This window comes from Carya illinoinensis, chromosome 14 (assembly GCF_018687715.1).
Source record: "Carya illinoinensis cultivar Pawnee chromosome 14, C.illinoinensisPawnee_v1, whole genome shotgun sequence".
Classification (NCBI taxonomy): Eukaryota; Viridiplantae; Streptophyta; class Magnoliopsida; order Fagales; family Juglandaceae; genus Carya; species Carya illinoinensis.
This window is the reverse complement of record NC_056765.1, coordinates 1,692,205-1,719,055: the sequence shown is the minus strand read 5'-3', so window position 1 is coordinate 1,719,055 and position 26,851 is coordinate 1,692,205. Positions and strand designations below refer to the sequence as shown.

The 26,851-nt window shown below is 34.8% G+C and overlaps 4 protein-coding genes across 15 annotated transcripts; 2 read left to right on the top strand and 2 right to left on the bottom strand.

Annotated features, from left to right (window-relative positions):
* Positions 1-569: 569 nt before the first annotated feature.
* LOC122294551 lies at positions 570-7,301 on the bottom strand. Of its 3 annotated transcripts, none has more exons than XM_043103390.1 (13): positions 6,707-7,298; positions 6,558-6,635; positions 6,195-6,352; positions 5,865-5,940; positions 5,490-5,557; positions 4,942-5,200; positions 4,624-4,770; positions 4,399-4,505; positions 4,048-4,101; positions 3,869-3,952; positions 2,251-2,414; positions 1,600-1,750; positions 570-1,313 (listed from the first exon to the last, which is right to left on the bottom strand). In XM_043103390.1, the coding sequence occupies exons 1-12, from the start codon at positions 6,996-6,998 to the stop codon at positions 1,603-1,605; spliced, it is 1,635 nt and encodes a 544-aa protein (XP_042959324.1). In that variant the 5' UTR covers positions 6,999-7,298; the 3' UTR covers positions 570-1,313; positions 1,600-1,602. The 3 variants fall into 3 exon arrangements, with proteins under 3 accessions (XP_042959324.1, XP_042959325.1, XP_042959326.1); XM_043103391.1 differs by having other exon boundaries at positions 4,624-4,758; positions 6,707-7,296; XM_043103392.1 differs by lacking the exon at positions 570-1,313 and having other exon boundaries at positions 1,669-1,801; positions 6,707-7,301.
* A 3,487-nt stretch (positions 7,302-10,788) lies between these two features.
* Positions 10,789-12,767, top strand: LOC122294342 (50S ribosomal protein L18). Its single transcript, XM_043102987.1, has 2 exons — positions 10,789-11,031; positions 12,175-12,767. Exons 1-2 carry the CDS (start codon positions 10,861-10,863, stop codon positions 12,568-12,570), a joined length of 567 nt encoding a protein of 188 aa, XP_042958921.1. The 5' UTR covers positions 10,789-10,860; the 3' UTR covers positions 12,571-12,767.
* A 377-nt stretch (positions 12,768-13,144) lies between these two features.
* Positions 13,145-21,313, bottom strand: LOC122294341 (UMP-CMP kinase 3-like). Of its 6 annotated transcripts, none has more exons than XM_043102986.1 (10): positions 21,180-21,308; positions 20,092-20,153; positions 19,962-20,013; positions 18,914-19,031; positions 18,187-18,343; positions 17,941-18,021; positions 17,729-17,836; positions 17,559-17,630; positions 14,214-14,265; positions 13,145-13,350 (listed from the first exon to the last, which is right to left on the bottom strand). In XM_043102986.1, the coding sequence occupies exons 2-9, from the start codon at positions 20,125-20,127 to the stop codon at positions 14,257-14,259; spliced, it is 633 nt and encodes a 210-aa protein (XP_042958920.1). In that variant the 5' UTR covers positions 20,128-20,153; positions 21,180-21,308; the 3' UTR covers positions 13,145-13,350; positions 14,214-14,256. The 6 variants fall into 6 exon arrangements, with proteins under 6 accessions (XP_042958920.1, XP_042958919.1, XP_042958917.1 ...); XM_043102985.1 differs by lacking the exons at positions 13,145-13,350; positions 14,214-14,265 and adding exons at positions 19,247-19,361; positions 20,815-21,014 and having other exon boundaries at positions 17,370-17,630; positions 21,180-21,276; XM_043102983.1 differs by lacking the exons at positions 13,145-13,350; positions 14,214-14,265 and adding an exon at positions 19,247-19,361 and having other exon boundaries at positions 17,370-17,630; positions 21,180-21,313.
* A 2,395-nt stretch (positions 21,314-23,708) lies between these two features.
* LOC122294541 (phosphatidylinositol N-acetylglucosaminyltransferase subunit P) lies at positions 23,709-26,605 on the top strand. 5 transcript variants are annotated; one of them, XM_043103361.1, is made up of 6 exons: positions 23,755-23,865; positions 24,396-24,456; positions 24,715-24,909; positions 25,738-25,810; positions 26,079-26,197; positions 26,339-26,605. In XM_043103361.1, the coding sequence occupies exons 1-6, from the start codon at positions 23,863-23,865 to the stop codon at positions 26,461-26,463; spliced, it is 576 nt and encodes a 191-aa protein (XP_042959295.1). In that variant the 5' UTR covers positions 23,755-23,862; the 3' UTR covers positions 26,464-26,605. The 5 variants fall into 5 exon arrangements, with proteins under 5 accessions (XP_042959296.1, XP_042959297.1, XP_042959300.1 ...); XM_043103362.1 differs by lacking the exon at positions 24,396-24,456 and having other exon boundaries at positions 23,709-23,865; positions 24,652-24,909; XM_043103363.1 differs by lacking the exon at positions 24,396-24,456 and having other exon boundaries at positions 23,714-23,865; positions 24,704-24,909.
* Positions 26,606-26,851: the final 246 nt, after the last annotated feature.

Below are 26,851 nucleotides of genomic sequence, written 5' to 3'. Positions count from 1 at the left end.
TAGACACTTTCGGGTGTCATCAGCTGGCATTCACGTCCAACAATGCCATTAAAGATTAAATGGTATGGTTGGAATCTCCTCTCCTAAAACCTCATCATCAGTAAGGTGTGCAGTGGAGGATTAGGGATCTTTTCCTAAACATGTATTTATTCCTAAAAGGAATAGTCGTTGTTTTGAGGATAAGAAGCGTTCTCCGTAAGGCTTTAGGGATTTCTTTTACCACACTTTAGTCTTATGGATATCCTCTATTGTACTGAATGACACTTCTTTTACTGAACTTTACGCTGCTCTTCGCATCTCTTAGCTTGTAGCAAGGCTCTTTGTATACCCCTGTGTACTTGGGCCTTACCATTTTCTTGATCTAATATATTTCCTTTTACTTATCAAAAATAAAATAAAAAAATGTATTTATTCTTTGGCTTGGGGTCAGAGGTAGACAAGGGCACACATGGTTTCCTTTTCTCAACTGTTCTCTGTAGAACTGGTTTGAAGACTCTTTTGGAGCTGTTTTTTCCCCCCATTTTAACCAAATAAAGAAATAAATAATGCATATGCCCAAAGAATAATAATTGACTGTACTAAAACGCTTTTCTCATTACAAAGGGAAAGAAAGAAAAATGCGGTCATGAATATAGTATATACAGCAAAGTCTCACTCCATATAAAATTAAAAGATGGCACAAAAACAGAAACAATCAAATGAATAATGTTTTAAGGAAGCTGTTCCCAGTTACCATATAGTTAGTGTCGATTAATCCAGAATATCTTCTAACAAGGTAGATCATCGATTGTTTGCATGTCCCTCATTGCTTGAAAGTAAAGATAAGTCTTTTAGCACCGAAGACATGAACACCAAGAAAATGTACCTGTTCTAAGTGAAAAGGCGTAAGTGCCAGAGACAGGAAATAAAGAGAGAGGGGAGGAAGATGAATGGTTTGACAGGCTTGAGGCTTAGTGGACATATAAGCAGTAGGCTGGTAGCGATGACTGGAGATCTTTCATTAGATGAGACACCTCAAGGCACTTTCTATATAGATGAAACTATTCAGCTGAATGTGGTTCTAAACGGAAACAATAAGAATGAAAAATCACTACTAAGGCACAACATGCATGCATTACTGATGCATTCCGAAGATGAACTGCATTTGAAGCCAACCATAAATGGAAGTGTAGCACTGTGATTACTCTCATCATTCTTCAAAGTGCTTCAGCTTGTCAATCATGTATTTGAATGGGAAGTGTCTCTGAAGAAATGTTGAGCCTCACAGTTGCTAATCTGGCTATAAGATTTGTATTTCAGCCAGTTAGATCTACCTGTATCACGAAGAAAGCTTATTCTATCAAAACCATTAAAAAGAAAAAAAAAATTAAGATTTAGATTCTCATCATTTCATGATACTGAGTTTTAACCATAGTTCTAAATATTTGCAGAACAGAAGCAAATTCAGAACAATAGTTCTTGAGATGATGAGTTTGCTACAAAACTCAAATAGTAGATTTTGTAATTCTCTAAAAAAACAAGTAGGTCTCTATCTATAATGATGTTAACAAATTCATTTGTTAATAAAGCAACTTCAATTAGTAAAGGAGTTAATTTTACCTTTCAATTATGTACCCATAGGGGTTCCAATGAGAGAGATTTCTCATTGCGAGTGTGAGCAGCAGAATTCCCAGGGGGAGGTGCGTGAACAGTAATTGGGAGAACCCACTCACTTTTGTCTCTTCCCTCTATCAGGAGGGGGTGCTCATATCTGAAGTCGAGGGCATTTGAAGTATTTTAGGACAGAGGTGACAAGAATTCTCAATTGTTGAAATATCATATAGTCAGGTACAATTAAAATCTCTTGCTGAAAAGCACACTTCAAGTTGACATAGAACAGCAAAAGGCTAGCATTAATTGTGAAAACCTTTAATTTCCAATAAATTGATATCAAACTTGTCACCTTAACTCACACCCACAAGAAAATCAAATATATGCATCGAGTCTTTTTTTTTTTTTTTTTTGGGCTATAGTCTATTCTTGTTTCATCATTTAAATGACTGGTTTCCAAAGAAAACTATAATAATCTCTCACTTCCATATCATATAATCTTTCTTTTATAGGTACAGCCATGTCATATAATCTTAGTGCATCATGTACTTCACATCTGGATTGAAAGAAAATGCTATTATAACATGGGAATCTTCCCACCACTCTAATCATCTGGATTGAAAGAAAGCAAGACAGTAACAATGCTATTTAAGGGCATACCTGGTCCAATCCACATTCTTCGGAGTGGTAAAAAATTCAAACCGAAGCGACCATTGCACAGATACATGAGGAGTTGAAAAGGACATGGGCCCATCCATGGGAATGGAGAAAAGAAAGCTTGTTTGCACCAAATCCGCAACAACCTCGTAATGATCACTTTGAACCTGGAAATATTGATCCAACAAACATGGCACCAAATAAAATCATTAAGTCACCTACAAGTTTATTTTTTTGATAGGTCATTAAGTCACCTACAAGTATTGAGATAAGTTCGCAACATAAATAACTTTTATCTAGCCCAAATTCATTATACTCTTTCGGTTATTCCAGCAAGCATTTTAAATTAGTAGCTTTATGCATCTGAGCATTTTAATGCCAATGTAAGAAGTATGATTACAACATAAACTGATGCATGACAGACATGATTGAATGGAAAGAACACTACCAAGGGAAAAAGGAAGAAAAAGAAACAAAAATCAGAAACAAATAAAAGGTAACTATTCTGTAATTTGTGTGCCAACAAAAAGATTTAAATGGCAAGCACACAAGTATCAAGATCATCAAAATAAAGTGTTGCATAAAAGGGAGAGAGCAAAATGGGTTGCATCAAACATAAGATTTTGCTGAGTATAATAGAATTAAACCTGCCGTCAAACCAAGTAGAGCTAAATAAGTTGTTCACACTCAGCCCTACACATTTAGAAAATGTCCAGACTCGACTTGAGATTGAGTTGAGCTTAGCTAAGTGTTTCAGACTCAGGTCGACCATAGATTTTCCAAACTAAAGCTTGTCTCGTTGGAAGCTTAGCTCAGCATATTTCATCAGAAACTTGAGCATAAACTGAAACACAACACCTCACATGTATTCTTGACACTTACACATCTCACTGAAGCTTTAGGTATACAATTTTGATGGACTTGAGATTTATAGAAAGAAACTTGATTTAGAACCCTAATCAGAGCAGAAATATCCATGAAAAAACAAAATATTAAAAGAAGTGTGGCAAATACCCGCCACAAATCTCACACAAACAAAAGATAGGGGGTAGGAAACAAGAATAGAAGGCAAAACTAGAATCCCTGCCTGATGAAATCTAGAATTTTCTCCCAAAAAGCCAAAGCAAAAAGGAAGAGAAAAGTGTGGCCATCCAAAGATAAGATGATATAGATCAACGAGCAAGATGGAAAAAAGACTGGACAAGCTATATATCTAAGCTTGTGCTCTGATCACTTCATCAATAAATGATCTTGAGCAAACCTATTGTCAAGACGAGCTGAGAAATTCGTGAAGGCTCTGTTCTTCGCTAGCAGCCCCAAATAGAGTAGATTTCCAAGAATGAGATAATAATTAAATTTTTTTTTTTTTTTTTGTTATAAGTAGATAATAATAATGAAATTTCAATGCCTAACAAACACTTCCATTTATCTGCAACACAAGACTATATACCAATTGTCATCTCCATACGCAGATGGATATAGCAACCACAATTCATACAGCCCATACTAACTTGGACAAAGAAGTAATCAAGTGTAATCTGTCTTCAACAAAGGCACAACACCTGATCCATCATGCAATTGCTATCTTCAATTTTAAAAACTAATAATAAAAAAATAATACCTTTGTAATCGTGGGAGAATTCCTCCGAGAAGGATGGACAAATTGCCGACCTATAGTCTCTGAAGTCTCTAATGTTATCGAAACCTAGAATAAAAATCCTTTTATGAAGCGTCAATAACACTAAGCAAATCAGTATTTGTCGTAGTTGATTGTTCTACCATCTATGCAACCGCCATTACCTCAAGACATCTCCTAGCTCCTTCTTCATGAAAGAAAGTAAGAGTTCCCCCGATCTGTTACCAACACAGGTTGAAGAAAATGGGAAAAATAACCAAAAAACTGAAAACAAAAAAAGGGGGCGGAGAGAGAGAGAGAGAGAGGCACAAGACATTTGTATAAAATAGAAAGAGGACTGGACTGCTACAAGCGTGTGAGGGTCAGATCTTTGCCGTTGGATATGGCCTGTGCATTTATATGGGCCCCACTCTGGTGCAGATTCATGCACTGGGACCCACAAAGATGCATGGCACACTCACCATGCAAAGAACAGACCTTCACAGAGGTCCTTAGCATTCTCAAACTGAAATTACCATGTCACTGAAGTAATAAGTTGAGTCAGAGTTTTTCGGAGAAAATCTAAGAAGAACTTGATCATCCAGCCTGATATTGTAAGACCTTCCTCGAATAAAGCCTTCTGCTGCGGAAAATGTTTGCATCAAATTAGTTTACCGGGACTTATAACACACTGGATTCAATTGATCACATATGAAAAGCGTGTGAATTTATTTGAAGCAGAAGAAAGTGTGGTAATTTACATGCTAAAGGTTCAACAGTTTCTGATCTCGGTGAAGAGGATAGTGTTGTTTCATCATCTGCAGAAAGGGGCTTTAGAAGCTTCCGCTGATGGCTTGGGGAGACAATGGCAGCCAGCTTCTGCGGTGACAAACCATCTGTTTGCAAAACTAAGCGTTATTCAAAAAGCTGCTATTCTGATCAACAAAACATAATATTTTAATGACATCACATGTATTAAGCGGCATTCAGGAACTGAAATCATCCATTATTGCAATTATGAACAGCAAAACATATATAGGGTTGGAGCACAAAGAGAGTTACTAAGAGGACTGACTCACCAGCACTTGAATCATGTAAAACCTCAGCCACTGACAGTCGAGGAAGTGGAACATTTAAAGATAAGCTTGTACGCTCTCCTTCAACATATTGAACATCCTTACTTAAAGACCTTGCAGAAGATGATTGCAAGGATAGTGCACTTCCAAAGGTTCTCTGCACATGTTCTTTCATGGGATTGTAGGAGGAAACAGATGAGATCTCATCCCTCGAACTTTCATAGCCTTCCTCAATGCCATCATATAAATCATTAGCTCTGACCTGCAAGGAAGTAAATCTACTTAATATTAAAACATAAACTAATGGGTTAATTTTCTATTCCAAAGCTCTCATATAAATATATATCATTAGCTCTGACCTGTAAGGAAGTAATTCTACTTTAATTAAAACATAAACTAATGAGTTAATTTTCTATTCCAAAGCTCCTTTTTTTTTCTTTTTTCTTATTTATCAGTGTTCCAACGCTCTTAAATGGAAAGAATTTCTTGAAAGAACAGGATGTATGATGACCTTATGCAAAACGAGTAAAAAAGTACTATTAACAGCCTACCCAATCAGAGTCTCCATTCATTTCTTTCCAGAATATATCTGTTTGGATGGTTGTAGAAGGAACAATCCCTGAAAACATTGACAATACAAGAAATAAGAATACTTCTCAGGTACTCATTTTAAAACTTTTTGGGTTAATAAGATTTGAGTACACCAATTTTTACATAATAATCAACACTAGTACGTCAATGTGATTTAAATGTAATGTGAATTCTAAAAATTCGTAAACAACAAGGAATATTTCAAACACTGTAATATTCAGAATTTTCCTTCAAGGAGAGATTCCATATGTTGACTTAATAATTCTCGAGCCTGTACTTGAACAATAGGACTCCATTTATACTCTGCAGTAAATGGAACTAGAAATATAACTCACCATCGCTTTGACCTTCTTCCATAAGCAAGCCACTAGTTTTTTGAGTAGCCCATACTTGTAATGGAATACGAGCTTCCTGTATTGATTAAAATATCCGAAAATTTTAAATCCAACAGCTTATACTAAATCAATATATTGAAAGAGACACCAAAAAGGTAAAAAAAAAATCAGCTTCTTGAACTTGGCACCATGTAATAAAATGTATTTTCAACGGACAGCAGATATCATATACCCTGTAACAATGCAATGATCTAATGCCAAAATAAATTAATTAAGCCACATCAATAGAGGCATTGCAGCAATCACTAAACCAAGTTGAATGAAACCAACCAGTTCGGTAAGATCTTTTACTGATTCTCTATTAGAGTGGCCATTTTCCAGTATCAGCCACTGTCCAGAAAATGTACTTTTGACGTAGTAAAAGTAGCGAACCGTGGCACCCTTGTATGAAGGTGGTATAACGGTTGGCAATACAGTTCGCACCACATCTGAAAATAGCATTGAATGTTTCACAAGATCAATTGGCCCGTGTCAATATGATAAAATGGGAAACTTTAGACGCCAATTAATTGATTAAAGAGAAAAGAATGAAAAAAAAAATCCGAATAAGCTATTCGAGAGTCCACAAAACGCCCTATTGTATTACACAATCAAGTAAAAGAAAAAGGTTACATAAACTAAAAACGAGCTTACATGATTTAGTGGCTCCAGAGGAAACGATTTGATTAGAAACCATTGCCGGTACCGTGCAGTCCATAAATACATATTCACCTACATACAATCACTTCTTGAGCTTAAATCCTGAAAAATAAATAGAATATCAAGCAATTTCGATTGCGAACCTCTTCTTTGCTTGGATCCAGGCAAAGGCTTCTGAGTGGCGAACCACTGGGAGTCGAGCTTCTGGATGCCTTTGATCTCGAAACTAAGGCGCTCGAGAAAGAGGGAGATAGAGAGATCTTCGGTGGCATGGGAATTGGAGATCTGGACGGAGACGATAATGGGATCACCAGGCCTGTACACTTCTTTGTCGGCTTGGAGCTTCAGAGTGGGCTGGATTTCGGAATTGGAGGAAGCGTCGGCCGCGTTGGAACCCCCGCCGCTCCCGAAGAAGGAAAACCTACGCGACGACATTGCCTCCTTTTCTTTCGTATGTTTTGATAATTCACTTGTGGTGGTTTTTGAAGCAGAGCATGGAAATGAAATTAACTAAGCAGAAAGACGATCAGGAACCATGGCAACGGAGGATCTGATCTAGATCCCAGAGGAAAATGCTTTGCGGCAATACTCAATGAGTCGTCGACTTCGTCCTTCTTCTTTGTCTTCTTCTTCTGCCTCGTCTCGGAAACACGGGCACATTCCTACGCTCAAGCCTCGAGGGGCCTTTAGCCTTTAGGTGAGATCTAGATTCGATTCGGTAAGCACTTCCATTCCATCAAAAACAGAAAGGAAAATACTTTACAATATAAATAAATCAAAACTTCTATACGACATTATGAATGGAATGTTATGCCTTTCGGATTAAAAAATGCTCCTAGTGAATTTCAAAATATTATGAACGAAATATTTACACCTTTCACCCATTTTTCTATAGTTTATATAGATGATGTATTAATATTCTCTTCATCAATTGAACAACATTGGAAACATTTAAATTAATAATATGATTAGTTATATAATAAAAAAAATTAATCTAATTAATTATATCAATAAAATGTATAAAAAATATATAAAAATAACTGTATATAATATTACTGTAAATAAATTTATAAATTAATTATATATTAAGTTAAATTATAAAAACCTTTTTATTATAAAATAAATTTATGATTTCATTATCGTATATCATATAAGTTTATTTTTAGATAATTTTTTTTATATTGTAACAATTCTAAAACAAAAATCAATAAATTTCGTTTCAAAATAATAAATACAATATAATATAATATAATTTATAAATTTTTATTATGTTAAAGCATTAATATTTCTTTAAAATAAAGTTGACAAATTTAAGATTTAAAAATTTTATTTTTAAAACATAAATTTCATTTTTTTCAAAAATAATATACGAAACTTATATATTTTAAAATTATATATAACATTACTTAAATAAAACTTCTTTCTTTTGTGATTATTGTTGAGAGTCTTGGGACAATTATATATTGGTCACGTGTAAGTTTATTGCTGTAAAAAAAAAAATCTTTTGAAATATATATATATATGTTGTCAAGTAATTGCAAATATAGGGCAATAAATTTATGGATTTCATTTGAGAAAAATTATTTCTAAGTCTTATTTTTTATACAACTAATATACTACTGACGTGTAAAATTTTTACATCAATATACTAAAAAATAATTAATATTTTAATTATTTTTAAAATTATAATAAATTCCACTAAAAAAAGTATTTATTTAGCAAAATCAAAACTTGTAAATTATTTGAGTTTCATGAGATTTGTAAATTAATGGTCACTTAAAAATCGAAGGAAAATGATAAGGTTATTACCATTCTACTGCTCATTTACTATTTTTTTTGTATTTGATTTTTTTTAAAAAAAATTATTTTATTTGATGGTTAAGGAAGTGACTATTAGTAAAATTATATATATTTTTTAATTTTTTTCTTAATGGCTAAGGATATTAAAATAATACTTAAAAGAAAATGATAAAAAAATAAAAAATTTCTAATACCTTATAAGTAGTAAATGGGCAGTAATAGGATAACAACCCTATCACCACCCAAAATCGAAATATGACATTTATTTTAATATGTGGCATAAAAAATTCTTATTGACTTACTTGTATAATATGAATCACATGATGAATTATTCAATCCAAAAGTTTCAATTGGATTTATAATTCAAAAGATCTAACCATCAAGATTGTATTATGTCAAGAATTGCGTCTCGATTCTATAATTATTGAGGGTGATTTAAGTCAGGCAGTTAAAGCAATTAAGATGCAGGATCCTATTGTTGGGAATCTACAATGTCTTGTATCAGTCATCATATGAGTGTTTTGTAATGCAAAGTGGATTATACAGCATGTGGAGAAGGAACTGAATGGTGTTGTACATCACTTAGCAAAGACAACAGTTGATTTTAGATCAAGAACATTTGGATATTGATTGTATTGCTGATTGCATCAGACCTCTTGTACTGGCTGAATGCCATATTGATGATTAAAATGATTGATGATCTCAGTTTCAAAATTAAAATATATATATTATGCACTTATTTTTACTTATTTTAATAGCTATAATTGATTGAGTAATAATACCGTATAATTTTTTTTACAACTTTTTTTACAATTATATTTTAAATTGAGGATATTTCTATAAAACGATGTTATTTTTATAAATTATTTTACAAAAATTTCCATCATTTAAAAAAATTGTTTACAAAATTGTAAAAAATACTTGTTTGTGTATCATTTTCTTAATTTGAATTATAATGTAAACTATTGTAAAGTGTCACTTTTTTTTTAATTTAAAGAAAACTCTGGGTATAGGCATGTTGGTGCACCGATGCCCACCAATGTCGTACATGTACTGTTTATTTAAACGGTGCATTGGAGGTAAAAGCGGGAATGAATTTTAAAACGATGAGACGACGTCATTTTGCACTGTTTTGACAGGTTCCCCCTCTCTCTTTCTCTCTCTCCCATTGTTTCCATTCTCTCTCCATTCTCTGTAAAACATGTCTCCTCTCTTGTCGAGTCTCGTGGTATCCTCTCCCAATTTTTGTCTCTCACTACCATCGCGGAGGAATGCTTCTTCTCAAGTTAAACCCTTATATTTGGATTCTGAACCCTAACCCAAAAGATGAGTGTTGCTCTTTTTATTCTCCATGATTTATCGAACTCGCTTGCTTCTTCTTCTCAAGTTTACTAAGGTATATATATATATGTGTGTGTGTGTGTGTGTGTGTGTGTGTGTGTATATCTCTATATATATATCCCAGCAATAGTTTCATTAAATTTAGGAGGTGGTCGATTTTGTGTTGCGGATATATGTTGATTTTGTGGTTTTCAAAAGTATGGTTTTAAATTTAGTTTTCAAGAAGGCAATTTTTACATATAAAAGTTGTATGCTAGGTGCGAGGCCTGCTTAAACTCATATGTACTCTAATGTAAAGTTTGAAACTGAACTTGAAGAGTTGTGTAGTGCTTCAGGATGATAGAAAAAGTAAGAAAGGAGTTGGTGAGCAGATATGAAAATGGTAAAGGAGATTCGCAGAGGTGGTCACGAAGGAGATCCGCCAATCTACAGTGGAGATGAAAATGGTGAAAATAGAGTTATATCTAAGCACTCAATCGAGGAGGAGCAAGAGGAGAGAAGCCACCTGAGGTACCTATGGAGGAGAAGCCACCTGTCAAGGAGGAGCAGACACCACAGAAGGGAGAGATGAAAATGGCAAAACTCAGTATTCTTCTTTCTTCTTCTTTTTATATTCCTATTTGGTTTCCCTCTCTTCTTTCTTTTTTAATGACCTTGCCATGTTAGCATTAGTGCGCCAATGGTCCACATATTTGCTTGGCTACAGAAGAATTGTATTTTTATAACTTGATAGTATAATATGCTTTATTTGATAGTTTTAACAACAAAGTCTGCATTTTTAAATCATTTCTAGGATGCAAAGCAAGTGTATTTTTTTCCTAATATAAAAGTTTTAATAACATATTAATCTTGGATAATTTATACATATTTTATTTGTCATTTTTTTTTTATTTGTGAAAATTGAGATCTCATTTGGTTATATAAATGATATTAACTGAAAGTTGAATAAAATATTATTAAAATATAATTTTTATTGTGAGATTTAAAAAAAATTAAATTATTTTTTATATTTTATTTAACAATTTGAGATCATTAGCTTGAATGAGATATCTTTGGAAAGAGATGTATATATTCGTATTTTGTGTGTACAAGGCCCAATTCTTATCGGGACAGCGAAACTGTGAGAAGGCAGCTAGCAGAGCTTCAAGGCTTAAAGATGGCGTGTATATCAAGTCCCGCGTCATCCTCGTCACCGTTTATTCTTCCAGCTGAGTTACTTCCGAGTCGTTCACTGAAACCCACTTCGCTTTCTTGGACATCTTCCTTTCCCAAGCTCGGCATTTTCTCGAATTGCGTTACAGTCCCACCTAAACCCATACTCAAAAAGGTAAATGCAACTTTCGCCAATCTCTCATTTTCCACATTTTAGATGATTTGTTTCATCCTTTTACTTACCAAGAGTCCATTTAGATGAGCTATTTCTTGGTTTTTCTTGAATGTTGTAAATTGTTGAAAACCCAATTCGCCGTAGCAGATGTTGGTTTGTCGGGTTTGGGTGTGTATGCACATGAACTGAATTTCTTTTGGCTCACAACCCAATTAATTCTTTTGACGAACAAATCCCTTTGGTAGCAGAAATGAAATCTTGAACCTTTACTCCATCTTAGTCGTTTTTAAGCTTTGTAGTAGTTGATAAACAAACCAGTTTGGACGGGTACAAGTAGAATAGTTATTTCCAGAGTATCAAACCCCATTTTATTCTGTGTGGTAAACAAATATTGTGTGTTGTGTTGAATTTAGAAGGGGAAAATGCTATTATGCATTGGATTCCCATAAGAAAATTCTGATCGATGTGGCTTTGATTTTTGCTGAAATTGAGACTATGAATGCCCCATTTATTTATAATGAAAAGTAAATGATCTGCGAGAATGGATTATGAATGGAACCTATATACTTTGTCGTATCCTTCTCAGTTTTGTACTTCCAAAGAAGCTTTTTGTTGTACGACATAGAATGGTTGTGCTAAGTAGTGAAAGAAACTGCAGATGAGAGCTCTGTTTGTTGTACAGGATGAATTGTTTAAGGTAAGGAGCGCATTCAAAATGATGTAGAACATGCCACAATGCTGTATTGAGAGTTAGTAAAGTTTTCGTATTTGAATGCGAGCTTAGCATTAAGAACAAGGCTCAAAGAACTTACCATGCTATTTTAGAATTAACTTTCATGGTGAAGTTTCCCCAGAGAAGCTTATTCTGTCTATTGATATTTTTGAGAAAGAGCCATTCTATCTTCTAAGTTTTGAAGAAGAAATTTTCATTTCAGGTTGAGTTCATTTTGGTCTTCACTTTTTCTTCTTTAATTGAACCTATCAATGTTTTATTTAGGCAGACTGCAATGTTGAACTTTATCATGAGCTATGATATCTACCTGATTGCATCTTTAGAAGCCATTCTTTCTTATAGTTTGGTTAGTTTCGACTTAGAAGTTGAATTGATAAGAAATCTATTAACTCGCTTTTGTCTGTCTGTAGGGTTCTTTCATTCAAGCTGCCTGGACCCGGAGATCTCGAAGTGAGGCTGCTAAAAGACCAAATAAGAAATCATGGAAACAGAGGACAGATATGTACATGAGACCATTTTTACTAAATGTTTTCTTTTCAAAGCGATTTGTCCATGCGAAAGTTATGCATCGGGCCACCAGCAAAGTGATATCTGTTGCCACCACGAATTCCAGGGACCTGAGGTTTACGTTACCATCACTCACCGATCACAATGCCTGTCGAGTTATTGGGAAGCTGATTGCAGAGAGGTCGAAGGAAGCTGATGTATTTGCAATGTCTTATGAGCCCAGAAAAAATGAGAGAATTGAGGGTAAGCTAGGGATTGTTATCGACACCATTAGGGAAAATGGGATTATGTTTGTTTAATTTCCCTTTGCTTAGAGAGGTTTTAGATGCTTTAACTTTTCTGTGCGATTGAAATAGGAAAACTTGGGGTGGGCAGGACACCCCTTATTCTGTAAGGTACTGTTACATTTAAGTCTCTTATATTCGAATCTTTGAAGATTGTGAGAGAATGGTATTAGAATTGAAGTCATTATGCTTATTCTGTTTATTTATGTTTAGATGGCAGCCTACAAAAAATAGCTTCCATTCCTTCTAACTCTTTATATTCCATGAGAGTGTTCTTTCTTTTCATCCCTCTAGTTGGGTGTTCTCAGTACAAAAAATAGCTTCCATTCCTTCTAACTCTTTATATTCCATGAGAGTGTTCTTTCTCTTCATCCCTCTAGTTGGGTGTTCTCAGTACATACTTCCAGCATATTTGAATAAAATCGGTGGGAAATGCTGAAGAATTATTAATCTAGCCTTACAAATTGCTAAATAAACAGTAAAGTAACTTCCAATATACAATTGGCCCACAAAACTGTGCAGACCAATCCTTTAGAAACTTTTTAACTCCTTTTTAATGCTTGATTCAAACAAGGGAGAAAAGAAGAAATAATGGTTAAGAGACTCAAACAAGGAGCCTTACTGCTATTACAATTATTCTTTGATGTCATTACAGAGAAATACAATCAAAAGAGAAGAAAAATGGAGGTATACACTCAATAGCATAAAACAGGTCCTTCTATATTAAGGGAAAAAAAATGGGAGATATATATCATCCTTCGCAGAGTACAAGGATACGCAGCCAAAACACAGAACCTGAAGGAAGAATAACGATATAGTAAGTAATCAGCAAGCTGCACGTCCAGAAGTACAATTTTAAAATTCACTTCAAAATGGTTAAGTTTGGAACTAAAAAAGTTAAACACATCTCAATTGGATCCACAAAATACTAGTATTCACAATTCAATTCAACTTATCTCAATATCCAAACATAGCCGTGTGTGCATGCATGGCTTCAGATGTGATTCAGGTCTTTTCTCATACATTGTGCAAAAAGTCCATTAAAGAGACATATTGCTTTTTCCAGCTTGGTATAGAAGGTCATACCAAAATATTCATCACTATTCACCAGATTTTTAAAAAGCGAGGCTACTTAAAGTTAAACACATTGCTGAATCTGCTTTGGTGCACAGAACTGTGGGAATAAAAAAGATATGGAAGAGGAAAGAAAATCTTGACGTAAGGTTGATAAGAAAATTTTTTTTCTCCCGATCTACCTAGAAGTAGAAAACCATAATCAGAATGGACGGCTTAGAATGTATTCTTTATGATTGATTATCTAAAAATAGCCTTCAAAACTACGATTTACTTCTAATTTCAGTGGCATATCTCAGATTCTTGGTATCAAAATGGAATATGAAACCAATGAACAGAGGCAGAACCAAGAATTTCATTTTTTTTTTTTTTTGGGGGGGGGGGGGGGGGGGGGGGGGGGTTGGAGTGAGTTTTATAGGTTTTTTCTTATAAAAAAAATTTGATCTTTTTATGATATTTCAAAAGTGTAGGTCTGCCCCTGTTAACGAGGCACAAAACGAACCAAATTCTCTCTTTGAGGTGACCATAAAATTACAAAGCAGCACTATGTTATCAAATACACGTATAGGAATCTTAAGTTTTACCTCAATAGATACGATACTTGAATTTCAGGTGGATATGTAGTGCTCAGTCAGCCTGCAAACACCACAACATCAATATGAGAAAAATGTACACCGAAATCGACTGTATGTTGGTGTTTCATTAATGCAAAAGAGAAGATAGAACTTCAAACTTATTTTTATGCAGTTCATGTAGTGGTGAACCGCAATGACAGACACAGTGCAGTGGCTTGGTCAGAATGCTAAGTATAAAATTTGAAAAATAAACAAATAGAAGTTGGAGAAAGATGTGGTTCATGAATTTTCTCTAGATCTCCTGGAAGTACTGAAATATAATACTCTAGGGGTTGGCTCAAGTGATAAATGCCTTAGTTTTGGTGGCATGCTCCCTCTAGGTCTAAGGTTCAAATCCTCTTGGGTGTAAACAATTTCTAGGGGCAATCGGACTGGAGGTACTTCCCCTTGAATTAACCAAGGTGCACTTAGAGGAAACTCCTTACCAAGGCCTGTGCACTCTAGGGATTAGTCGGGACTAAGTTCTTAGACACCTTGTGCCAATAAAAAAAAGTATTGAAAAATATCCAACTTATTTGTTGAGCATACACTTTTTTTTATAAGTAAAAATATATTAATATCAATAGGCATAATCAAGTACACTGAATGTATACAAGAGAGAACACCTAGCCCATAATAGAGAGCCCCAAATGAACATCGCCCAAAGATGGAGAAATTAGAAACCTATCCAATATAGACCAAGCCCTATTGGGACAAAGCATGCCTTCCCAAAGCAAAACAAGTCACTGGAACTACACCAACCCTTTGTTTCCCACACAATTAATACTCCACCTGAATGATCCTACAAGGACTGAGGATGGCTTTATGCCTTCCCTCTAGTCCTCCCTCGACTTGTACTACCTCTCTTTGCATTGTAGTTGATTACCCAAGTAAGACGCTTTAACTCCTTGCTCTTCTTAAATCTTGATTTTGTTTCAAGTGAGTGACTCGCCTCAATTGCAATGAGTAGTGTTGAGAATTGGTCGTCAAATCCTCCACATGTAATCCCCACGTGCTGCTGTATCTCATTAATCTTTTGCAAAACCCAATCCGATGATGATCCAGCTATATTGTTTAATGGAGGAAGAAATAACAAGGGGACAACATCTTCCCCACACATAGTTCCCAACTAAACACCAGGTCCTAAACATTCATCCTCGCAAGGCACCAACGACAAACCCATATTCAAATCTTGTACCTCCTCAACAACTCCATTGGTTCTCTCTAGTGGTAAGGTCATGATCACCATTGGAGATTTTGGGTTGGCAGCAAGTCTCTTCACCTCTGGTGACCCTTTATGTGCAACTTTGACGTACCCTACATCTCCTTCAAACCTCGGCATTACACCATTTTCCTTCAACTCCGACGTGGGAGCCATCGTTACTTCGGGGAGCAAGGGTGTAACACTAGCTATCGGTCTTTCCTGTGTCACTTGTGGCGAAGGGCATTCCATTACAAATGTCTCTACACCAATATCCGATGTGAACCCACTTCAAATAACCCGATTTTCCTTTTGACCTGCCACTCTCTCCTAGATCAAGTTATAGGGATAGGGCCAAATCCGATTTTCCATTTTCTATCTGAGTTTCAAGGATTCGGGCCTATCTTAGGCTTATTTCTTACAATCTTATTGCCTCTAGCTGAAAGCAAGTCTATTTTCATAGATTAGAAAGCGATCACTACCTTCAACTCGACAAGCTAGGTTTCCATCTCCTTTAATGAATTGTGCATCAAGACATGTTGGTTCTGAGCTTGAGTGATTTGCAGAGCACTTTCATAGTTCCCCTCACTCTAAGTCATCGAAGCATAACCCATCTTCAGAATTGCCGTATATAATTGCCTCACCACTATGGTTGTGCTTGGGTCTTTTTGTTTCAACTCCAAGTTGATGTTCTTGTGATCGGATGTCCTCTTCTGGCTTTCCTTCCTTGACCCATTAGCATAAAGGGAAAAAAACATATCCACGACTCTATGTAATTCAACAACAAACTTCTCCCAATCCAGACCTTCATACCCTTCAGGAATTACTACAACACTCTGCCGGCCTCCTCCACCATATTCGGTGACAGTTAGATACTTAGCATGCACATTGGAGCATTGTTGAGCCACGAATGCTCTATTTCCTTTGTACAAATGTTTTGTGAATTTCGAATTTCTCCCTGCCTATAAAATTGCTTCCACCATAGCCACCAGCCATCTTATACCACTACAAACCATAGCTACAGACCTCCAAACCCTTATGCTCCTCTCCACAATTTTTAATGAGGACATCCATGCTTCTGGTAAAAACTCAAAAGCCTTCAATTCCACTCAAAAGCACACCAACTGACCCATATTAATTTCAAACCTTCAATTTCATATGCAGGGGCTTCCCAAGCTTCATTCATGTTGAATGTTTATACAAAGATACAAGCACAAGCTTCGGTGCAAATCTGAGGAAGATCTAAAGAAAGATCTGTGAGAGGGACACGGTTGAAGAACTACAGAGCCCAGTTGTGGATAGGGCTCACGGGACAGACAGATCTTGACACCGAAATACTCCCAACAGACTTTCGGAAGTCGGTGACTCTTTCTATGTCGACAGCACGACCAACGAAGCCATCGATAGTAAGCGCCACTACACATAGGCTCACTCTAAAATACGGCAAAGAGAGAACCTTGCAAAAGTCCAAGTTGCCAGAGGGATGATTGACGCTTGACAGCCCTCAACAAAGACGCTAAGGCCCTTCAGCCTTGTCTGTGATGGTGGTGAGGTGTCACTCTTTGGCTAGTGTGGGTGAAGGGTGGCGGTGGGTTTGGGTTGTTGAGCATACACTATCCAGTTGCACTTGCTTGTTGAGCATTACACTATCCAGTTGCATAGTTCACAACTTCATGAGTAACAAATGATTCAAAATTGCAACTTTATTACAAGACTGGTAATAACCCCAAATTCTTATAATGCATTGGTGTTCCACCCAATCGAACAGCTCTCCACAATATCTCCACTTCTCAATTAGATAAGTTAGATCATAATTGTTCTAGACAAAATCCTATTTCTCGCATTTTCTATATTCTATGAAATGTGAAAATTCTCAACCATTGATCTTTTATGCAAACTTCAATATCAAAAACTATAAGCTTCCATTAAAGCTAAATTCGCCTCATATTGGCCATTCATTTCCATAATATCTTTAAGGCACACTGATGTGATTATTGAGACAATACAACTCCATCCATTCAACATCATTTAACTCTCTTTCCAGGTATTTTGTTTCTTACAAAACAGAGACCATGTTGATTAAATTTCCACCAAGCACAACTATGGTGCTTTACCTTCTCATTTTTTGAGGTAAATACATCTTTGACAGACTCAAAAACCTCTTCAACTGGCCTTCCAGCATCAATCTGGGGATGAAAGCACAAAATCAGTAATAGGATAAATGTTCAGTAAAATTTACCCACAAATTATGAATACTGAAGTTAGAAAATAAAGAAAAACTTACCTTTCGAACTTTTCCCCTGGACTTGTAATGATCAATCACAGGGAGACTAGAGTCCAAGAAAACCTTAAAGCGCTTTCTAATTGTTTCAATGTTATCATCTTCCCTTCCCTTCATTACGCATAAAAAGGATAGGAATGGAAAAAATATATCTTTATTAAGAGAGGAAGGACGTTAATCCAGAGAGAGAGAGAGAGAGAGCAAAATTGTCAAACCTGGTTTCTATTCAAAACACGCCTCTCCATCTCTTCCTCAGAACAATCAAAAAATAGGACAAAAGCTGGCTCAATTTTTGTCTGCATAACCATCAGATATTACAGCACTTAAAAAGAAGGCATCATGAAATATTAGCTTCATGTAAATATAAACAACATGGTCTATTCAGAGACAACGACTCCAAATGGACAGATACAAATAGCAAAATCCAATAAATAAAAGAAAAGAGAGTGCAAAGAACTCACAACATCCTCAAATGCTGCTCGATTTTCCTCGTTACGAGGAAAACCATCAATAAGAAATTTGTCATTACCACTTTCTGTCATTGCACGTTGGAGAAGCTTAATAGTTACCTCCGAGGGAACGATCTTTCCTTCTTTAATCATGTTCTGAATCATAGTGCTGTAGACCAGATGAAGAGTCGACTAGTAAGGTGTAGGGGAATTTTTTTGACATTACGAAACATCCACTAAGGTCAGAATACTAAACAAAATAATAGCAAATAATAACGATAAAAATAGAAAGACTGGAGCAGTGCAAAAAAAAGCATCCAATAATAATGTCCACATCCAACACAAAGGACTTGATGAATCCAATAAAGCATGCCCAACAGCAAGTACTAATTTGTCACCTCATAAACATTTCCTATCAATGGGGATAATACTGAGGACGATTAGGATAGAGAGCCCCCTTCACAACCATGAATCCTACCGGGTAAAGCAGCCGTGCAAAAATACCAAATAATTTCCTGACAATAATTCTCAGTAGTGTACAACTTTTAAAGGTAAAGAGATCACACCATATAACTACATGCCTAGACTGATGCTAACTATAAAGGATTCTGTATCTTTCTTTACATGTGATGTTAATCTGCTAAACATAAAGTTGTTCATTTGATGGTCAGTCAAGGGACAACAAATCTAATGTTGATCGTTTAAACTTTAAACAGATAGTAATTAATATAAATTGTACCCATTTTCAGAACCAGAGCTGATTTCTGCTCGGAGAAGATCACCAGCACTGAGATGGGTATAACCGAAGTGTTGAACAATCTTTGCACATTGGGTACCTTTTCCACTACCTGGGCCACCTGGCCAGTCAAAAGAATCAAGAAATCAACTTAGAAAGGTCTGCAAGAATTTTGTCGAATAGATGGAAGAAAGACCACTGGCTGAGATACTAGTATCAAAACCGAAGGGACAAAAGTAACAAATATAATAATTTTTTTAATAAGTAAAATATAGATGTTCAAATATAATAATACAAAATATCCAAGCTAGCACATAATTTTAAAGGAACTAAAACCTTGCCCCAGTGGTTGTGGCTGCCTTTTATCCATTAGCATTATTTTAGGACCCATTGGCAGTGCCGCAGTAGGAAATGAGGACAACACCTGTTTACTTAATATAGTTTTATTTTACTTGTGAAAAAAGAAAGAAGAAAGAAAAGGAGGACAAAATAATTAAGGTTTGGATAAAACAAGAGGGTTTCACATATCTAATTGATCTAACAATTGACTAATCAATCTTCACCAACCATGAGGTTGAGAATTATTGTCATTATAAAAGTTTAAATCTTCACACATTGGTTATTTGTACTCATCATAATAATCTAAAAAATTTATAAATTCTCAAAATTAAACAGGATAAAATTATTCTTTCAAAAGGTGGGAAACCCAGTTCTCACTCCCATTTTCTGGCCCAGAAAAGCAATGGTTCCCACTATAAACAAGGCAGGTATAGAAGAGGTATGCCTCCAAGTTAAAAAAAACCATCTCAAAGTGGACAACATGTGAAGGAGAGTCAATTCATAATACCAAAGCAAATATATTTGTAGATGTAACTATAACAATACGTCAAAGTCTGGCTCAAACGGCAGTTCTTCCTTCCATAAAAAGGGTAAAGGGTGAAGAGTGAGGTTCTAAATTCATCTAAGGACCGATTTAAATATATTAATGGTTTTCTTTGAGTGTGATTAAATGTATGGAAGATCAATAAGTAAATAAGAGCAAGTTGCTGACCTAGAACAAAAACAACTGTGGGCTTCTTCTCAGATAGGCTTCTGTTAGCCTCCTGCGGCCAAATAAACTTGTTATGTGATATCAGTAAAACAATATATATACCCCAATACTAAAATAAGATTATATGTACCTTGTTTGCAGCCTCGCCAACAGTTCCCATGAACATCAACTAATTTATTTTGAATATGCTATCTGCATTAAACCAGTGCTACAATCAAATAAACAAATGCACAAATGTAACAATATCTATTTTCTTTTACCGTAATACTGTTATAAATGTCACAATCAACTACAATTCTCTATCCTCTTTTGCATTGCGCACGTATGTGCGGATAAATACGTCCATACCTACAAATATTCCGGTACATGTCTCTACCTTCACTGTGCATGTACGTGCATAGATGCATGTTTGTATCATCAAATTGTTTCGAAGTATGGTCAAGAAAAATACAACTATTAAAAAAAATAGCCAATTATAAGTGTCTTCTTTTCTAAATTCATAAAAAAACTACTTTTAGCTTATATATCTGGGTGTGTGTGTGCAAGTAGGTGTTAGTGTACTGATCAGTTTTTCAGCGTTATGTAACCTTCTCCGCTTCTCGGATATTCGAAGAATTGAGGTGAATCCTGAGTGTTATTTCAGTGGTGAGGGAGCTATCATTCAACTTCCAATCGAAATGCAGTTGTAAAATGCACACAAACAGATAAATTAACGGATTTTCTCCGATCCATATAACCACAGGATATTTAACGTTGAAAAAATGTATTTTCTAACTAAAAAATATACATGCAAATAAAATATTAGCGCGCTTCATTGTGCCAAAACGGCATGTCCAAATAGTAAAAAGAAAACCTCTTTGATCCACACTTTTCCTGCATGAATTTAGATCTTCCAATTTATCAAAAAGAATGAATTCAGATCATTCCATTCAAAACAAGCACTCTTTCAAATCTCCACAGATCCACCATTCATAATGCTCCAGTTTTTAGAAACGAGTAAGTGAACAAAGCATTCAACTTGAAAACGTTTTCAAAGTTCCATTTCTTTTCGCCCTGTTCCCTCGGAAACCAAACGGGAGATAAATCAAAGATCCAAGCAGAAACACAAAATCATCATAGAAAATACGAACAAAAACTCAACCAAAAGCAAGCGCCTACGAATAAACTCGGCATTGCAGAGTTCAAGCAGATCAAAAGGGAAGACATTCAGATCCTTACCCTTTGAGATGGAGAGAAAGAGTGATCTGAGACTGAAATAGTGAAAGAGTACGGGAAAACAGGGGAAAACAGGGAAACGACTACGTGAGAGACTTCGCGGAGCTCCCTTAAATAGGCGGTACTGGTTGGAGCGAGCGTTTTGTTAGCTGCGGGAAGGACAGGTTGGGAATTTAACAATGTGAAAGCACAAATAAGCACTTTCCGATGTCCTTTTCCTCCAATTTTTTATATTAATAATTTTAGTGGTTAAAAAACTTTATTATAAATCTTTATAATTAAAAACTTATTTATTGGTTTATAAATATGTATTTAAAACTCTTTAAAAATTAATACTAAAAAGTTATCTATCGGTATGTGCTGAGCGGCCCCCTAACATTGTCATTATTTTTTGTATTTTATTTTAAAATTTGAAAATTTTGTAATAATTAAATAAAAACATTGAAGATTAAAAATTTAAAAATATTTGTATTTTAATAATATTTAAAAAATAAGTTATAATATGAGGTAAGATGTTCTCAACTGATATCACTTTTCAAATATGGCATTAGAGTTTTTTACTTATTCTAGAATCTTCACACATATATCATGATTATTAAAGTTACACTTAAACGTTAAAGTAATTTCAGATGATATGTGAATAATAATGATCTGTTTATAAATAGTAATCTACTTCACTTACTAAACTAAGCCTAAAGCATCTGCTAGAAAATTGCCTTCACCATAATTATGTGAAATCTCATTTCCCACTTTCTTATACACGATAGGAGTATTATGTATCTGATGCGGAGTCTATGTTACAAAGAATCCCAATCTTCATGTTGAAATGCTAAATATCTAAGGAACCAGAATTTGATTCCCTATTGATAAAAATTGGAATATGCTTGTTCTCTCTATAATTAAATAAACGGTGGAAGTTGGTCTACCTTAGAATATGAGACACTATGCAAGGGGACCATAGTATTTTTCTAGAAATAAAAATAAAAAAAAAATGTTTATGTCCACTAGTTATCATAGTTTTACATTTCAATCCCAAACTATTAATTCTAATATATAAGAGAAATTGTATTTGCAGTCGTAAGTATGTAAGTATCGTATAATTATTTTAAAAAAATAAATAAATATATGACCCACATAAAAAGAAATTAATTTTTTAATACTAGACATTATTCTTTTTTTAAATAATTACACAGCACTTATGCAATTTACGACTGTACGTAACATTCCTCAATACATAAATGTTCAATAATAACCACTTAAGTTGATGGAAAATAGGTGACATCATTAACATGACATATGCTTTTTTAGTTTACATGTACAATGCATCAATTTTAATAGTTTAGAATATAAAATGCAATTTATATTTTGTTTTATTTTTGAAAAAGTTTAGATGAATATATTCTACTACCATTAATAAATATCACTTTTATTCTCTAGATAATCATAAAAAAGTATTTAATATTTAATATTTGCAACATCAAAACTGAACAAGTAAATGCAACTTGACATCATTCAATTGCATAAGGACTTGGATTAAATATGAAGACTGTCAAAACATAGACAGGTGGATCCTCAAAAACTAATGAATGAGAATTGTTGTTCTATCTCTATCACATGGCATGTATTGGCATCAAGATTTGAGAACATATAAAAGAACAAAAATAATAAAATTTTAACATGCTAATAAAAATTAGGTCTGGTTTAGTTAACCAATACAGATGAAAATATCTGATCTAAAGTTGTACCGTATAGTAGTTTTGGCTACTAAATACAATATTTCATCTCTTAAGTTTTGAAAACATCCACTTAAATGATCAGTAAATATACAGTAAAAACTTCCATGAATAGTGCCAAAATGACGTGAACAGTGTACAATCCAGACACTATAAAACAGTGGGGCTCACATATTTTTCAAATCTCAAAAATTAAAAACTATCTCATATAATCTCACTATCCAAATACACATTTTTTGCAAACTATTTCATCTCATATTAACTCAAAAACTTTTACAACTATTCAAAATATATCATCCCATCTCACCTAAATTGTATATGTTTGAGGCTTTAATTAGCATGTTTGAAATTCATGTCCTTGTGTTTGAAATGAATAAAGTTTTTGATTATTATTATTTTATTATAAAGAGATTTTATAAAAATAAATTTATAAACTGATATAGTTTTATGTGGTACGTTAAATTATAAGGTAAATATAATATATCATATAAAATAATACTAATTTATAAGTTTACTTTTTTGAGATCATTTTATGACTGTATCACTCTCATTATTTTTTAAAGTTTGAAAGATTTAATTGTGATCCATGATGCCATGATACAATTCTATGTGATAAAAATGGAAAAGGGAAGCTATATTCTAGTTCTTCTTCATCCACATTCCACAACATGAAAAAAAATAATTGATTGATGGTAAAATGAGTGGTAAAACAATAAATAAAAAGTTGTATAGGATATTGAGGCGAAGTTGACAATGGTCGCTGTCAGAAGTTTTTCAGTGATAGATAAGCAAAATTCGTCCCTAAAGGTACCTGTGAAGACACTTTCGGATGTTGCGTCGATCATTCTTGCCTTGACAGTTGACATAACTATCAAGTCGTTTATCAGTTTCCACTCAAGAGGATCCAAACCCTCGTCGTTCTCTCCTTCCCATCGTCATCCCTCGGCCGATTCATGGTAAGTTTTCTCTCTTCAAGCGCCATTATTTCTGTTTGAATCGCATAGAATGATTTAGTAGTTATGAAATCAACTTCCTTTTCTATTCACACAAACAAAATTTTTGCACTTCTTTTTTCGTGAGTTCTAAATTGCTTGATTTATTGTCTGAGATCAGATGCCGTGTCACAATAATATGCCTACAACTTGTTTGTGTAAATGTTTTATTCTGTTAGTTCAATCCATTGACCATTCGTACCTCACAAGAACAAAAGAATAAAAGAGAAGTAAACTAATGGAATCAAAGTAAATGCTAAGATGTGTTCCCTTTCTATTGCCTCTACCCTCATATATTGGTATTATGTTCGTCAGGATTGACTTCGGACCCCCTTGTATAATGTGAATGTGTGTCAATGTTGTTTGTATTAAAGGGGTTCTGTCATTCTCTCTTCATCGTTTTGCATGCAATGCCTTATAGTTTTTATGATTTTTTTTTTTATCAACCCCCTGATCTTCCTGTTGATTTTTCGTGTGCTCGTGTGAAAGAATAGGATTTGGACCCGCACCATTGGCATCCATGGTGGATTTGGTCTCCACCAGCTACAGACTCCTGTGGGTGGAATGTGTGCATATGTGAAACGTTTAATATAGTTAGCATGCTACTTTAAATTTAGATGTCCAGATTGCAATTAAATACAAAAAGATTTCTTTATTTTTTAAACCTTCAAGAGTTATGATAGTCTTTGAAATGGGGTTATGGTGTCTGTTCTGATTTTCACTGCTATTGTTGTCTTCACTGGCTTCCAGTGGGGATTTTGGCATTCAGTGAGATGCAACCTTGAATGTGCTGAATTGTTAGGTAAATAATAGGGCAAGCCATGGAAGAGCCTCATTCTGTCAATAGTCCTAGAAGAATTCTCAGTCTGTCAAAGAAAAGGAGGGCAACTGTTTCATTTCTTGATGCAGACGAGAGGGATTCTGGGTTTGGAGTGTCTGGAGAGCACGGTCCCAAGCCGTCAGAAGTTTATGGATTCGTAGGTTCCATAACTACTGTTGTTGCTACAGGTTCACTTCAACGTTGTACTTTTTACTTCATGTTTAGACTTGGTTGTGTTGAAGTTGCCTCCTCATTCTTCCACACTGTAATATCTCTGGAATATGCCTGAGATACTTCAAAATGTTTCAATCAATTTATCTTTGCGTTTGTAGGTTCCATAAGTACTGTTGTCTCTACAGGTCCACTTCATATGTCTCACTTTTTACCTCATGTTTAGACTTGGTTGCGTTAAAGTTATTTTGCACTCAAATATCTCTGGAATATGCCTGAGATACTTTAAAATGTTTCAATCGATGCATGCAATGCTATACTTGAAATCAGCTTGACCTTATAATGTTGCGTGTACCTTAGTAGAAACAAGGATCATAAACATGTCATGGTAGCAAAAAGGAAATGCATCTTTATACCAAAGGCACATTGCCGCGTCTACATTATTTCTTCCCGCGTAAAAAAAATCTATTTTTTTTTCTGAGACAGCTTCATCTTGTGGCTCTATTTTTCATCAATTTATTCATTTTTCCTTAGCTTGAAAATTATTTTTCTTTGCTAGTAACTTATGAGTTTAAATAAATAGTGTGAGAAGGTTGAAGGAATATTTGGAATCAAGAACCACTTTATTTATCTAGACATAGTGATGGTAGGTTTGGTGTCATCAATCTTGTTCTACTTTTTTGTTTGACAAGGTATCAAATGCTGGCGTACCTGCTGTTTGGCATTATAAGTGCTTTTTCCCTGTCCATAAATGTCTAGGGTTTCATAGATAGATCTTGGCCAAAGTTTTGGGATTAATCACTGGGGCTTTGTGGATTTTCTTACACCTCTGTTGCTGTGAGCAGTTATTTTCCTGGTATGGGCATATGTTCCAGAGGCTTGGCTTCATTCTATTGGAATCTTCTACTACCCTAGCAGGTATCTAACATTGGTTTCTATGCTTTGTTTTTCAGCCTAGAATTCTTTTAGGCATATTTCCTGTTGAGAAATGACTTGGGTGAGAGTGAACCTAGATCTCAGTAGAGCTTAGTTGTGTATGGTCTTCTCAATCAGACTTGAATGGCATTGTAGATCAAATTTAGAAATTAAAATATTTTCTCCAATTACCCCCTTGGAATAGCTCTATAGTTTCTTATTTTTTAATTTTTAATTTATGGGAAAGCCATACTGATGTTATGTATTTCAGGTATTGGGCGTTGGCAGTGCCTGTTTATGTAATGGTGACAGTAGTATTAGCTTTGGGATTTTATGTTGGTCTTAACTTCATCTCGACTCCTTCCCCAGCTTCCTTAAACTCAATCTATGGTAAGCATCAACTAGCTTTCATTACAAAATATAATTGAAGTTCTTCTTGAGGATTATGAAGATCTGTTTTTAACTATTTATTTTGATCATGAAAGATGCGTGCTTTCAAGTCTGTTAACCTCGTGCTCATCACTTCTCCAGATGAATTCAGTCGAGAACCATCGAGCCGCATACCTTCAATGGATGGAGATGATCAGCCCATTCAGCCAATTTCTGATATTGGCATCCATAAAATTAATGATCTCATGTTTAACAGTGTAAATTGACATTCCACACTCCGCTAGGGCCGTTCTGCATCTATATTACTTTTTGTCTGAGAAATGTTTACTATTCTTCTGTTGACTGGAGAGATCATGGAGAAAGTATTCAATCTGTCATAAAAGGTGATCGTGGTCTGTGCTTGAGTAATGATCCATCTGCAATTCTTTCACAACTCATTTATAATAAACCAATGCAAACATGCCATAACCTGTGAAAGTGCTTGGACTCTTTTTGGACAGCTGCAAATCAAGCTAAGAGAGCTGCTAGTAGTTTTAAGGCTGCGCTTGAGTAGTGAGGTGATCTCAAATGAATTTGTGAATGGTAGTAAAAAAGTAATAAAAAAATATTAAATAGTAGTAAATATTAGTAAACAGTAATCATAAAATATTGAAT